Here is a 15,561-nt window from a genome sequence, read left to right on the forward strand (position 1 = left end):
ATATATATATATATAGAATATGTTTATATTGTGTATGTGTGTGTGTGTATATATATATATATATATATGTATGTATTTCTTTTTTTTTGTGACAGTCTCACTCTGTCACCTAGGCTGGAATGCAGTGGCATGATCTCACTCTGTCACCTAGGCTGGAATGCAGTGGCATGATCTTGGCTCACTGCAACCTCTGCCTCCCGGGTTAAGTGATTCCCCTGCCTCAGCCTCCTGAGTAGCTGGGACTACAGGTGCATGCCAGCACACCCGGCTAATTTTTTTTTTTTTTTGGCATTTTTATTAGAGATGGAGTTTCACCATTTTAGCCAGGATGGTCTTGATCTCTGGACCTTGTGATCTGCTTGCCTTGGCCTCCCAAAGTGCTGGGATTACAGGTGTGAGCCACTGTGCCTGGCGTAGGTATTTCTTAAACTTGCTTTTTCCCCTACATAATAATATGTCTTGGAGTATTTCCACAGCAGCAAATATATATCTCTTTTTAGTTTTTGCATAGCATAATAAAATATGAAATATGAAAACCCCCATGGCTCATTTAATAATTTTCTGAGAGAGGTTGAACTGTTTGGAATTGCCAACATTAAACTGTTTTATCCTACAAAGTGGCATTTTCAAATGGTTCAGCCTCATAGTCTGTGCCTGGTTTTTGGCCATCACAAGCATTACTGCCACAAGCATCTTGCAATGTGTGCTCATGTGTGTATCCCTGGGGCAGATTCTGAGACATCGACCTGCTGGGTAATTGTGCCTAGCAGTTAGAAAGGAGTCTTTGGTTAAACCCCGGACACTGACTCTGGCAAACTTCAACATAAAGGAAAGCTATTGGCAGAGTATAGGGCAGCTCAGAGGAGGGACAGAAAGGCCAGCGACCTGCTTCCTGATGGATGGGTGGGGCCCAAGCTTGGCTTTGGGCCCTGTTTCACTCCATTAAAGTCCTGCCAGAGGGTTGACCTTGTGTCACAGTGATGGGGAGTGAGGCTGGCAGTGGCTTCCAGGGACCCCTTTGGCTTCTATAATGAGAGGACAGAGCACGTTGATTTTTTGGTCAAGATTGTACACAGTAGGGAGTGCTAATTCTCTAAAAGAAAATCTAGTTCCTTTCTAAAGAGGGAGAATGGCTTTCAGGAGGTCAAAAAAATGTCTTCAGGCAATGTGCTGTGGCTCATGCCTGTAATCCCAGCACTTTGGGAGGCTGAGACAGGTGGATTGCTTGAGCTCAGGAGTTCAAGGCCAGCCTGCGCTACCTGGCAAAATCTAGTCTCTATCAAAATTTAAAAAAAAAATAAAAATAAAAACATTTCTTCATATTATTGTTTTAGTTCATTTTCTGCTGCTATAACAGAATATCGCAGACTGGGTAATTTATAAAGAACAGAGATTTATTTTCTCACAGTTCTGGAGGCTGGGAAGTGTAAGAGCATGGTGTTGGTGTCTGGTAAGGGACTTCGTGCTGTGTTGTCCCACAGTGGTAGGTGGAAGGGTCAACAAGAGAGAAAGCATAAGGGACCAGGCTTGCTTTTATAATAACCCACTCTCTACGTAAGTGACCCAGTCCTGCAATAATGACACCAATCCATTATTAGGTCTATTATTAGGCCTGATTAGCTTTTATTGGGCCTCAGCTTCCAATACTGGTCCATTGGAGATTCAGTTTCCAACACGTGAATTTTGGGGGAGACATTCAAACCATGACACTCACCAACACTTAATTGTATTAATCTTTAAAATTCTAACCAATAAAATAAGTAGAAAAGAGTGACTCGCTCCAGCATGTCTGAACAGAACTGGGCAAGCTCCAAACCCTGGTGCATGCCATTCCTTATTTGGAAACCCTCCTGACCTTCTCCTGACTAGCTCCCTTTCATTTCTTGTCCTTTTCCTCATCTTCTTTCCCCTTATCTATTCAGGAAATTTCCAAAATTTTAGCCAATCAAGTCAAACATAGAATGTGAGGTCCCGTTCTGGTCAATGGAAACTGGACACAGCAGTAGGGCGATTGCATCAGGTTATGAAAGTTATAAATGTCCCTGTCTCCTTTGTTCAGGGGTGCTCTCATGGCAAGACTGCTGGTAAGTTGCGCCCTTCCTTACAGGAAGTAAACTAGCCTTGCTGAGTGAAAATTAAAAGAAAGAAAAAAAGAAAAGAGTGGTATCTAATTGTTCGCTGGTGAGGCTGAACAGCTTTCTCATATTTATTAATCAGTTGGATTTCCTTTTCCAAGGGTTTCCTGTTCATATCTTTTGTGGATTTTAAATCAATTTCTGTGACTTTTACAAAATGTTTGCTTTGTGCCAGGTGTGGTGGCTCATGCCTGTAATCCCAGCACTTTGGGAGGGCAAGGCGGGCAGATCACAGTCAGGAGTTTGAGACCAGCCTGGCCAACGTGGTGAAACCCCCTCTACTAAAAATATAAAAATTAACTGGGTGTGGTGGTGTACACCTGTAATCCCAGCAACTTGGGAGGCTGAGGCAGGAGAATTGCTTGAATCTGGGAAACAGACGCTGCAGTGAGCTCGGATCAGGCCACTGCACTCCAGCCTGGACAACAAAGCAAGACTCCACCTCAGAAAAAGAATGTTTGCTTTGTAAGGGTTCTTTGTATGTTCTGAATGCAATTCTTAATCTAAGTTATAAATATGGTGACTGTGTTCTCACCTTACCTTTTAACTCATTCATGGCGTCTTGAAGAGGTTAAAGGAGGGGAGGGACATGGTCAGTCTTGTGATTCAGCTCAGCCTAGAAGATCACTGATGGCTATAAATGGCCAAATTGGATGGCAGCTCTAAGGTTCTGAGTACGGTCAGAGACAAGGAGACTCACACTCATTGGAAGGAAAATGGGAGGATCAGTGATTCTCATTCCAGCAAAAACCTGGAATAATGAAAACTTATGGGAAAGAGGTCACTGATAACCAGCACCCACTGGGTGAGTCCAAGTGGTCTGACACAGTGGAACCTGCCAAAGAAGAGGCGAGGGCTCCCGTTAAAAGCCAGTTAACTCAGTGAACTCAGCAAGTACCATTTTTCAAGTTAGGGGCAGGAAGCTTCCTAAATAACATATTTCTTTCCTTTTTTTTTTTTTTTTTTGAGGTGGAGTCTCACTCTATCTCTCACGCTTGAGTGCAGTGGTGCGATCATGGCTTACTGCTGCCGTGACCTCCCACTGGCTGTGATCTGAGGTTAGCGGATCACCTGAGGTCAGGAGTTCAAGGTCAGCCTGGCCAACATGGTCAAACTCCATGTCTACTAAAAATACAAAAATTAGCCGGGTATGGTGGCAGGCGCCTGTAATCTCAGCTAATCAGGAGGCTGAGGCAGGAGAATTGCTTGAGCCCGGGAGGCGGATATTGCAGTGAGCCGAGATCACACCATTGTACTCCAGCCTGGGGAAGAAGAATAAAACTCTGTCTCAAAAAAAAAGACAAACTTGGTCTCACAAGAATGACGTTGCTGATAAAATGATGACTTAGCAAGAGCTGCTCTGTCTTTCCAGAAAGACTTGTCTTTACCAAAGCAATACTGGAGACATTAAAGAAAGAAGAGAGGGCTGGGCATGGTGGCTCACACTTGTAATCCCAGAAATCTAGTCTCTACTAAACATACAAAAAGCAGCTGGGCGTGGTGGTGCGCACCTATAGTCCCAGCTACTCAGGAGACTGAGGTGGGAGGATCACTTAAGGCATGGAGGTTGAGGCTGCAGTGATCCCTGATCACACCACTGCACTCCAGCCTGGGTGATAGAGTGAGACCTTGTCTAAAAATAAAATTGAAAAAAAGAAAGAAAGAATAGAGAAGCATTTATTAAGAAACTGATGTCAGGATGTCAGGCTGGGCGCAGTGGTTCACACCTGTAATCCTAGCACTTTGGGAGGTTGAGACAGGTGTATCATGTGATGTCAGGAGTTCAAGACCAGCTTGGCCAACATGTTGAAGCCATGTCTCTACTAGAAATATAAAGATTAGCCAGGTATGGTGGTACATGCCTGTAGTCCTAGCTACTTGAGAAGCTGAGGCTTAAGAGTTGCTTGAACCCAGAGGCAGAGGTTGCAGTGAGCCAAGATCATGCCACTGCTCTCCAGCCTGGGTGGCAGTGTGAGACTCCCAGCCAACAGCAAAATAAAACAAAAAAGATGTTGTCAAAACTATGCCTCTAGGTTCCTGATGGCTGTCAGCTGGTGTGTGTGTGTGTGTCTGTGTCTGTGTGTGTCTGTGTGTATATGTCTGTGTCTGTGTGTGCGTTTGCATGTGTGTGCAACTGTCACTGCCTACGCAGTGGTTCTCCAAGTGGTTCCTAATCAGCAGCATCCTTATCATATGAGACTGTGATAAAACACAAACTCAGACGCACGTTAGACCTACTGAGTTAGACACTCTGGCAGTGGGGCCCAGCAATCTATGTTTTACCAAGCGCCCGGTGACACTGATGCATACCAGCCTATGAAAACCACAGGCCACCATTGCCCTGAGAAGGAAATCCACAGCAGCAGCCAGGCTAGCCTCTGTCTGAAGCATTCACGGCAGGATGGGGCTCTGAGTCCACCCTCCTGGCCCTTCTCCTGCCTCCAAGGTGTTAGGGGCAGACCAATATTTCTGGGCATTCACTCATTCACCCTGGGCCCTCTGCCCTCTTCCCTAAGAAGCTGGGGGATCACAGTTGCAGGAGATTATGTTTTCCCAGTGCTGCTTCTTTCAAATAATTTGAGGGAAAATTCCAGATTGAGGGAGTTGCTTAGTAGGGCTGGGATTGCCACTGATTCCCGGTGCCAGGGTTTTCTGCTTTGAGGGTCGTGTTTTCTTCTCTACCTCTTTAAGTTTCCAAGGCGGCACGCACTCTGGGGGCTGGGCTGTCACACGTTCTTGTGCACGCTTATACTTTGCACTTCACCGGACAAAGAGTGTAAGACTGCACAAGCCAAAACACCCCAATCCTGAGGAACAGACACAGGAAAGAGGAACATTGGATTGAATACACATGTGTACTACGTGAAGTTGAATGATTTGAACAGGTGAGTCATCAAGGAATTAAAAGAAGCACAATAAATATAGTCAGAGATAAGGGAGAATATGACTCATATGAAGCATGAAAAACAATCATGAAAGGTCAAGAGGAACAGTTAAAATGAACTCACTAGATGGGCTAGATAGTAACACGGATGGAGGCCAAGAAAAATTAGTGAGCTGGAAGAACAGTTTGAAGATCTCTGCAAACAGTGCAGGAAAGGATAAAGAGATGCAAAGGTAAAAGAAAGACCAAAGGATATCGAGGCTAGAAGTGCCAACAGTTGGATAATAGAAACCAAAAGGAGAAACGTAAAAAGCAAATGGAAGGAAGGGAATATTTGAACACATAATGACAATACTTTCTCTGGAATTAAAGGAAGATTAAACATATCAGATTGAAAGGTTTACAGTACACTAAAACAATAAAGAAAATGTATTTGTTTTATGAGTACATGTTAGTAAAGCTAAAATTAAGAACATTAAAAGCAATGAGAACATTCTAAAAACTTCTGGAGAGAAAGACAATCAGATTGACATCTGACTTCAAAATGACAGAAGAAAAGCTAAAAGAGAAGCCTTCTATGTATGGAAACTAAATACTATATCGCCAGCTGTTACAAGTAAAATTTCAATGCCACAAAAGAAACAGCACTTGAAAATGTGTCCTCTCAGCAAGGCAGGTTACTTCTATAGAAGGGTGTGGGGTGCACTGGCGGAGCAATGATGGCTGCCACACGCTTGCTGGGAAGGGGTATTTATACCTGACGGGGTCGTCCCTACCGCTGTGTCGACCCCTATTGGCTAGGATTAGACCACACAAGCTAGACTAATCCTGATTGGTTATTTTAAAAAGAGCAGAGCTCCGAGCTGGAGTGGCAGGGTGCATGTTTCGGTGGGAAGGATGGCTACGGCTGTGTCAGAGCAAGTAGCCAGGGGTGATCAGGTGACCGGGATGAGTCAGGATAGGGGAGGGGGAACAGATGTGAACTACTGATTAGGAGGTTGTTTACCGGAATTACAAGTAAGTTAAACTTTAAAATAGAGAATTAAAGAGTAAGAGAGCAGAATATACTGACATACTGATTCTTTGAAGAGAAACTTGGGGTTCACTATAATACAGCTAACTCTTTGTAAAACAAAAAAGAAAGTGTGCTGGAAAGTTATGTGTACACACACACACATTTAGAGGTGAACGATACCGAAGACACTAGAAGTCAAAATTTAGATGCAGATATAGCAGTACTTACAGGGAAATTCCTAGCTCTCAATACATGTTACAGTAGACACAAGAAAGGTTGGAAACATGAGCTAAGCACTCAACTGAATAAATTTTAAAAAGTCAAACAGATCAATATCAAAGAAACAATAAGGACATCATAAAAATAAGGTCAGACCAGCTTGACCAACATGGTGAAACCCTATCTCTGCTAAAAATACAAAAATTAGCTGGGTGTGGTGGTGGGAGCCTGTAATCCCAGCTACTCAGGAGGCTCAGGCAGGAGAATGGCTTGAACCCAGGAGGCGGAGTTTGCAGTGAGCCAAGATGGTGCCAGTCTGAGCGACAGGGCAAAACTCCATCTCAAAAAAAAAAAAAAAAAAAAAAAGGTCAGAAATCAATGAGACAGAAAAGAAACAAACCCATCAAGAATACCAAGGTTAGTTAGCAAAACCAAAAGCTGATTGTTAGAGTCCTCAAGCAATAGTGAAGGACAAGTGAGAAAAGATACATACAAAAACTGAAGAATGAAAAAGGAGTAAATATAGATACAACAAAGAATAAAAAACATTAAATGAATATTTGGAAAGCAAGACAAAATGAATATGAGTAACTTAAATTTTTTTTGAATGTTTCAAAAGGAAATAGAAAAATGGAAGACTATTAAGCATTAAAAAAAAATTGAAATTAAGACCTTCCTTCTCACGGAATAACAGACTATGGTGGTTACACAGGTCCATTCTACCCAACTTCTTACAATATACAGTCCCAGTTCCAGAAAACTTCAGAAGTGTGAAAGTTGCCCATCTCACTTTACTTTTTTAAACCTTTTTATTTTAAATAATTATAGATTCGCAGGAAGTTGCAAGAATAGTTCAGAGACGTAGCAGTTGTACTCATGGGATTTTAATTTATGGAAGTGACTTAGCATCTCCGCTGAAAGGTCGATACCATTGGAGATTATTTTTATTACTTGCATTTCCTGGAAGGAGGGACCTGCCATGCCACACAGAGCCATCTGTGGAAGCATATAGGTTACTGCCTTTCTCAGTGTGTCTGCAGGGAAACTAGGCAGAGCAGGGTGAACAGAGCAGGACTGGCTGGTTTGAATAATGTGGTGGGCTCTGGGTAACATGGGCGATCTCAGGTTATCTGGCACCTGGCCCTGGGGTACTTTAGGGCAGAGGAACATCGACTTGGTGTGTGAGAGTTTGATAAAGGCGACAGTTGGGGTCATGGGCTCTGGATTGATTCGTTTGCATGTCAAAGGTATGCTCCTAGGATGAGCCTTTGCTGCTTCTAAGAATTGGGTAGCCGTGGGAGAGTCAGTCCTTCTGTCAGCAAGGCCACAGATAGCAGAGCTTGACAAATACAGAAAATAAGAAAATGGAGTTAGTACAATCGAGTGATGAATGGTGAGTGCCAAATAGACAAAAACAAAATCTATGAAAACAAAGAAGGGCTTCATGTGTCTTTCATCCAGTTTCCCCCAATTGCGTCGAACATAATTATAGTATGATCTCAGCTCACTGCAACCTCTGCCTCCTAGGCTCAAACAATCCAACCTCAGCCTCCTGAGTATCTGGGACTATAGGCATATACCACCATACTTGGCTGTTTTTTTTTTTTTGCATTGTAGAGACAGGGTTTCACCATTTTGCCCCAGCTGGTCTCGAACTCCTGAACTTGAGTGATCCTCCTGTCTTGGCTTCCCAAAGTGTTTGAATTATGGGCGTGAGTGGCCTCGCCTGACCTATAGCACAATATTTTTTAAAAGGAAGTTGACGTTGAAATAATCTATGCATATAGTTCTTTGTCATTATGGCGTGTGTCGATTTATGCAAGCCACACTCCAACCAAGATTCAGAACAATTCCATCACTAGAAAGTTCTCCTTTATGCTTTCTCTTTACAGCCGTGTACAAAAACCCACTTCTCTCAATGTCAGTAACCCTGGCAACCAATAATCGTTACACTGTTACTGAAAGCAAAAAAGTGTGAAAGTTCCCCAACTCACTTTGTAAATTTGATTATAACTTTAATTCCAAAACTACAAGAGGAAAAAAGAAGTGGTATAAGGATTAGAGGGGAATAAAACTGCAGAACTAATAAGAAAGTTCAGCAAATTCACCAAATACCAGAACAAATTGTAAAAATCAATAGCATGTTTCTATACCAGCAACGATCAATTAGAAAATGTAAATTGAAAATGAAATACCAAGGAAAATGGCCAACTCTATTCTATTTAGGAGTTGTTTTATGTCATCCGTTTTAAGTTTACCAAGGGAAAAAAAAAGTAAAATTATAAGGATACAAAGAGATTTGCATAAATAGCATGATCTCCAATGATGGCTTTGTATAAAAATAATGTCAATTCTCCCCCAACATTAATGTATAAATTCAAAGCAATTTTAAGTCAATAGTCTAGTTGGATGTTTTGAGAAACTCAAGTTTACTAATTTTTAACTTTTAGTAAACTAAGTTTTAGTTAGTCAATTAAACTTTTAGTTTGTAAACTAACTTTTAGTTAGTAAACTAAAACTTTTAGTAAGTAGTTACTAACTTTGAAATTTGTTTACATGATGGTCTACAACTAAGAAGTTCCACTTTGAAAAAAAAAAAAGACTAAAAGCAGAATACCTGATATACTACAAATCCACGATAATAAAAACCATATGGTTCCAGTGCTAGAATCAGGGCTGGCTCCATGGCATGCAGCTCCTGCAGTCACAGAGGGACCTACTCTTAAAAGAGCCTCATGCTTGGCTGAAGTGTGATTTGCTGTCATCATCTTCAAATTCTTAACCATTTTGAAACAAGGGGACCTGCATCGTTATTCTGTGTTGGCCCTGCATGCTCTGTAGTCAGTGTCATCTCAAATAAACAAAGTAAACCAGAGAGCTCAGAGGCAGATCTATGTATATATGAGAACTGGATATAACAAGAAAGTTTCTCCATGAATCCATGATGAAAGGGAAAACTATTTTTTGGGGGGGGAGATAGAGTTGTCTCCCTTGTCCTCCAAGCTAGAGTGCAGTAGTGCAATCTCAGCTCACTGCAAACTCTGCCTCCTGGGTTCAAGCGATTCTTCTGCCTCAGCCTCCCAAGTTGCTGGGATTACAGACATGCACCACCACGCTCAGCTAATTTTTTGTATCTTTAGTAGAGATGGCGTTTCACCATGTTGGCTAGGCTGTTCTCAAACTCCTGACCTCGTGATCCACCTGCCTCAGCCTCCCAAAGTGCTGGGATCACAGGCGTGAGCCACTGTGCCCAGCCAGGAAAACTATTTAAAGGTGGTTTTGGAATGACTGGCCCACCTTTTGGAGGGGGAAAAAATGCACCATGACTCAGATGGATTAAAGACCTAAATAAAGTAGAACTATAAAGACAGTAGGGGGTAATATTAGAAAATCCTTTTGTGACCTATGAATGGGGAAGAATTTCTTAGGAAAACACCAAAAGCATAATTGATAAGCAAAATATTGGTAGATTTCATGATACCAAAAGTATGGGTTTCTGTTCAATGAAGGACACCACGGAAAAGTCAACTGACAGATAACTGCCTGAGAGTACATACTTTCAATGACTCAGACAGAATCAATGTATAGAATAGTAAGCAGCTCTGGCTAAAGAAAAAAAAAAAAAAAAAAAAAAAAATCTATAAAAAATGGGCAAAGGACACACACAGGTTCAGAAGAGAACATTTAAATGGCTGACTGATCAATAAAAATACCCTGGCTCCTTTGTAATTAGATAAATGAAAATTAAACCAGTAATTACATATCATTTTATATCCATTAACTGCCAAAAATTAAAAAGCTAAACAGTATAAAAAAAAAAGCCAGTATCTCTGGGAAATATAGTTTGAAGGAGTCTCTCTAGTGATCAGTCTGGCTGGATTATCAGAGACTGAGTACTTGTGTGCCTCATCATTCAGCAATTCCACTCACAGGTAGAATCTGACCTCCATCTTCTCGTTGCTCTATAAAGGGACATGTATGAAAAGTGATCATCGCATGTTTCTGTGGGTTGGAGTCATCTATCTATCTGTCATCTGGGGAATAGTTAAGTCAAAGGTGGTGATGGGTTATTATACAGAAGTTAGTGGCCCCAGACTAGATATACTTCAAATTGTAAAAATGTAGCACTGTGTGACATACATAGAAACTCCTTGAATGGAAGCACAAAACCATATGGCAAATACACATACACAAAACAAGAACACTTACAAATGAGAGGATACACAGCACACACATATGAAGTGAGGGGAATTTCAGAAAGGAAAAGGAAGAGATGAAGAAAGATAAAAGGAAACAAAATTTTTAAATCAAGAAATAAAGGGCATAAATAAGCATAAGCAAACAAAAAAGACTTTGAAGGACCAGGGCTGAAAATGCCATCAACTGTGGAGTTGATCACTCCACACTTCCGCTCCTAAGGTTAAATGAAAAAAGAAAAAAATTAACTCCCTCAAAAGTAAGGCCCCACAAAACTGCAAGAAATTTTTAAAAAATATGAGTTTTTTCTCTTGTGTTTATGTGGAGAAGAAAGAACAACTACCACATTTTAGTTATACTTTTCACTCCCCAGAAAGCATTTATTTTTTAAAAGAAATCAAACTCTTCATCTTTTCCAGTGACTGTTGGCAGACAATGTAATAGCATGAAAATTCACATCATTGTTCTCCCAGCATGATGAAAGGGGCTATGAATGCAAAACATAGACTCAAAGACTAGTATCTGACTAGATCTATTTCTCTTCTTTCTTCAGTCATACATGTTTGAAAGATTCAGAAGACAGAGCTGAGTACCTATCAATTATTTAAAAGTGACTCCAGAAAGCTAATTTTGTAAACTTCTCTTGCTTTGCAATTCAGTGTATGACTCTCTGGGGAAGCTTGGAAGCAACATTCTTAATGGAAATGTGGACAGGCTGGGATCATACAGCGAGTGTCTTTCCACCCGTGCTCCCAAGGGGAACTTCCGAGGGCAGTACTGCAAGCTTCATATACTGCAGGTGAGTGCGGGGGACCTGCACGCTTGTTCTTCAAGGACAAGTGAATGTCACGATATAGAACAAATTACAACTCCATTGATTCCTTTTCTTAATTAAAAAAAAAACTATTAATGATGTTTTGCAAAACATAAAAACTCAATTTTAAATACTTGGCAGAAACCTGCTTAGCATCTTGAGTGTGGGACATTAAACGAGGCTCTTGTTCGCAAACCACATAGGTCTTGAGATATTCCTCCTACCACATTGTATGGGGAAAGACCTCTGGACAACTTTCATGGGGAATCCAAGGTCAAGCCCTGGCCAGCAGCTTCTGTAGCTTCAAATGCTCTAGCTCTCTTTTTGAGAGCTATTTTGAGTTTGCTTGCTAGCTCTCTCCGGCTCTTCTCTGCTGGAGTCCAATAGGGACTCTCCTCTGCTTCAGGTTTTGAGGGCTCCTATCATTTTCCCAGACCAAATCCCCACTCTGTATCATTGCTGTCAGGGAAACACATCATTGCTTGGCACAAGGTGGATCAAGTCAAGGAGCTTAAAATGCACTCCTGACTCATCAACAGCATTTAGAATACCAGAGACAGTGTGGACTTTCCATTACCCTTAACCCTTTTCCCAGAAACAGCTCTAAACATGAATTTGAGGTTATCCTAGCAGATGGTCCATGACTTTTATGAAAACATTATTAAATCAATTGACCAAGTTTGAAGGGCTATCTTCAAAGCATGTTAATCATTTTATTGCTCAGTTTAAAAAAACAAAAAACTAGGAACAGCATAGCCTGTTATCAAACACAAAGATAAATTTTATGTGTATCACATAGTACTCAAATAAAATTAGATTACAAGTTGGCTAATAACAATTGTATAAAGTAGTAAGAAGTAATCCAAACTCTCTGATATTAATGCTATAAAATGATCTTAGAACGGTGCGCCACGGAGACAGGGAGATGATCGCTTAGCTCCATTTGTCCTGCTAAGGGTTGGGATAATGATTGCTTGAGGGATTAATCAGTGCATACAAATGTCATTTTCAAAGCAGATTAATGGTTTTGATATTGGAGCAAAAGGTCGAGCCTACACAATCCTCTAAAGTATGTGTTTAGAAGAATCACCCCAGAAATTTTTATTTATAATTTGATGTTTTCCTTATTGGAACAGGCATTCTAGTTATTGGCTTCATGTGTTAATAAAATCTTTATTTGATACACTGTGTCCTGCCACTGAGAAATGGCAACTTGGAAATTGTATTGAAAATTACAGGAGACGCAACTCTTAATGACTTCTAATATTGAAGAGAGAGGCACGGGGGCAGATTATCCAAAACTAGTGGTTGCTTTTTAAAGAATCAACTCCACTAAGCCTTGGGGTATTAAAAAAATACATGCGTGCATCTGATGCTCTGGAAATTCACTTGAACCACTCAGCAATGGACAAGTCATCTTTTAAGAAGTTAGAACACTTTTCTTCTTCTTTTTTTTTTTTTTTCTGAGATAGAGTCTTGCTCTGTCACCAGGCTGGAGTGCAGTGGTGCGATCTTGCCTCACTGCACCTCCGCCTCCTGGGTTCGAGTGATTCTCCTGCTTCAGCCTCCCAAGTAGCTGGGACTATGGCGTGTGTCACCACGTCCAGCTAATTTTTGTATTTTTAGTAGAGACAGGGTTTTACCATGTTGGCCAGGTAATGGTCTTGATCTCTTCACCTCGTGATCCACCCGCTTCAGCCGCCCAAAGTGCTGGGGTTACAGGTGTGAGCCACCACGCCCGGCCACTTTCCTTTCAACATCCTTCTCTCTCCACTCCCAATCTGATTATTTAGCAGCAAACTTACTTGGGATGATCATGCATATGTGCTATGAATGCTAAAATGAAAGAACATGTGGCGTTGTGTTTCCCAGGATGGGGCTGACTACAGTGTGGGCGTGTGTGTCCCCGATTCTTGTGCTGAAGAGGATGTAACTCTGATGTCTCAGCTGGGTAGGTACAAAAGAGTAGCCAGTGAAACTATCATCTCAGCATAATGTTGGAAAACCCCCAGGTCCTTAGAACCAAGAAAGGTAATTCCTTCAGGATTGAACCAACCTTTCATCAAGCTCAATCCAATTAAACTGAGCATAATGGAGGCTGGAGGTGTTCAGGGGTGAAGATGGTGGAATCGTGATGGAGTGGGTAAGGAGGAAGACAATAAGGAAGAGATAGAGCCTAATCTTTAACAAAAGTGTAGATTACACAATCTTTCCTTGCCCACAGCTGCTTGGTTAGGCTGAAGAAAGGAGGTGGGTGGTGTCCAGTTTCCCTATTATGAGTGTTCTAAGGCCTGGCCCATGTGTGGCAATCTGCCATCTGCCATATCCAGAGGCCATTCTGACGAGGCCTGTGTGCGGTCAACGTGTTGTAACGGATTAGTGTTAAGAGCCCAGCATTTCGTTCTGGTTGTCACTTCCCAGATGTATGATCCTGGGCCAATCACTTAATCTCCCCAAGTTCAGTCTCTTCCTCTGTACAGTGAGGGGTGGCTCTGCCTGGCTCTCTCTATGGCCTTCTAATCACTTCTCCCTTAGCTATGCAGAAGGAATACACTTTAGTCTCCACAGAAGCCGATTTGACTTCCTCTGTCTTTCAGAGTTTTCAAAGCAAGAGTTTTAAGCTTAGATTTTTGCCACTAGTGTCTTTTATATTTATTCTGGTCATCTGGAGAGGAACTAACACATAATAAAGTTATACATTATTAAGAGTTCTCCTTTAAAGTCTTGATATTGCAGCTGGTTGGCAAACTCTTAAACGGTCCTCTGCATTTGTGACGATTCCTATAGCTTTGGGTATATATCTAGCCATGTATTTCATGTGCTGTTTAAAAAAGCAATAAATTGTTACAAATCAAATTCAAATTTCAATTCTTGTTGGATAAGCCATAAATATCCTAGAAACAAAGATAAATGTGTAATTATTATTAAATTAGCATTTCAATTGAGTGACTCTGTAAGTCCACTGAGTTAATAGTCCTTATTATTTAAGAGATTCGTCAATTATCCTAATTTTTCAGACTAATGCTAAGCTTTCTAGCCAGAGTTGACATTAGAATAAAATAAAATATTCGAAATAAATGTCATTGATAAAAAATTTTTTTGAAAAAGTAGCATTCAAAGAGAAACAAGATGGAGATTCTCTTTGAGGAATCAGAAAAAGAAAATGGTCTGGTTGTGAGCTGAGCCGACACGGGTGGATGGATTAGGGGAATTTAGTCTTTGCTGCCCAGGCACTTTTCCAGCTCTGGCACAGAGGCAGCAGATAGAAATTGGAGGTCTTTGCCCAGGGTAAAAGTCCCCATCTGGAAAGGCTTTGTCAGCTATTCCTTAAAGCTCTTTGATGGAGCTGCCAATACTCCTCTACAGATGCGAGACAACCAGCTCAGCAGTACCAGGTGGAAGCTGTTTGCACGGACTGCACTCACCCAGAGGAGGAACGCAGGGAGGGCCGGTCGTAGATAGGCCAAGGGAACATGCCCCAGTTCTGCAGAGGGAGAGCAAGATCCTGGAAGGGCAGGACAAAACTGCTTTTGGCCAAAGGCTGGGGCAAAACACCGCACAGTTGTCGTCATGGAATGTTATAAAATTTCACCCAACAGACTTCACGTGAGTTCCTAAGAATAAAAATATGTAACACCAGAATGCTGGGAGCCTGGATCAAACTTGGATGTGGTGATTACAAAACCCAATTTATGGGATATTTTTCTAAAAATCCAGACCCATGCATTTCGATGTCACTAACAGTCCTTTCCTAGTGCTACTGTAACGAGTGACCACAAATTGGGTGGCTTAGAACGACAGACATTCATTCTCTCAGTTCTTGAGGCTGAACATCCTAAGTCACGGCATTGATGACGTTGGTTCCTTTTGGAGGCTCTGAGGGAGAGCTGGTTCCTTGCCCCTCTCCGCGCACCTGGTGGTTGCCAGCCCTTCCTGGCACTCCTTGGCTTGTAGCCACATCATTCCAACCTCTACCTCCGCCCACATGTGGAATTCTTCCCTGTGTGTCCAAAATTCCCTCCTCATAAGGACACCAGTCATACTGGATTTAGGGCCCACCCTAACCTCATCTTGATTACATCTACAAAGACTCTATTTCCAAATAAGGTCACATTTGCAGGTACTGGGGCTTAAGGCTTGAACCTTTTTGGGGGACACAGTTCAACCCAAAAGACTGCCTAATACCTACTTCCTAGTCTGGCTAGTTTATCTGAGGTTCCTTTAACACGACAGGGAGTTGGGCTGATGGGGACTCACAGCCCCTTAGCTCAGAGCCCTGCTCTTAGACCATGCTTGA

The 15,561-nt window shown here is 41.7% G+C and overlaps 1 protein-coding gene across 2 annotated transcripts in view; it reads left to right on the forward strand.

Moving 5' to 3' along the window:
• The window catches only part of LOC116561724 (O-acyltransferase like protein), a 75,894-nt gene that overhangs the window by 14,590 nt on the left and 45,743 nt on the right, over nucleotides 1-15,561 (forward strand). For both annotated transcript variants that reach the window (XM_032293640.1, XM_032293639.1), the window contains exons 2-3: nucleotides 11,110-11,249; nucleotides 13,137-13,215. In XM_032293640.1, coding sequence (XP_032149531.1) covers nucleotides 11,110-11,249; nucleotides 13,137-13,215 — 219 coding nt within the window. The remainder of the gene's footprint in view (nucleotides 1-11,109; nucleotides 11,250-13,136; nucleotides 13,216-15,561) is intronic.

Source organism: Sapajus apella, unplaced genomic scaffold (assembly GCF_009761245.1).
Source record: "Sapajus apella isolate SASKATOON/1434 unplaced genomic scaffold, GSC_monkey_1.0 scaffold30, whole genome shotgun sequence".
In the NCBI taxonomy this organism is placed as follows: domain Eukaryota; kingdom Metazoa; phylum Chordata; class Mammalia; order Primates; family Cebidae; genus Sapajus; species Sapajus apella.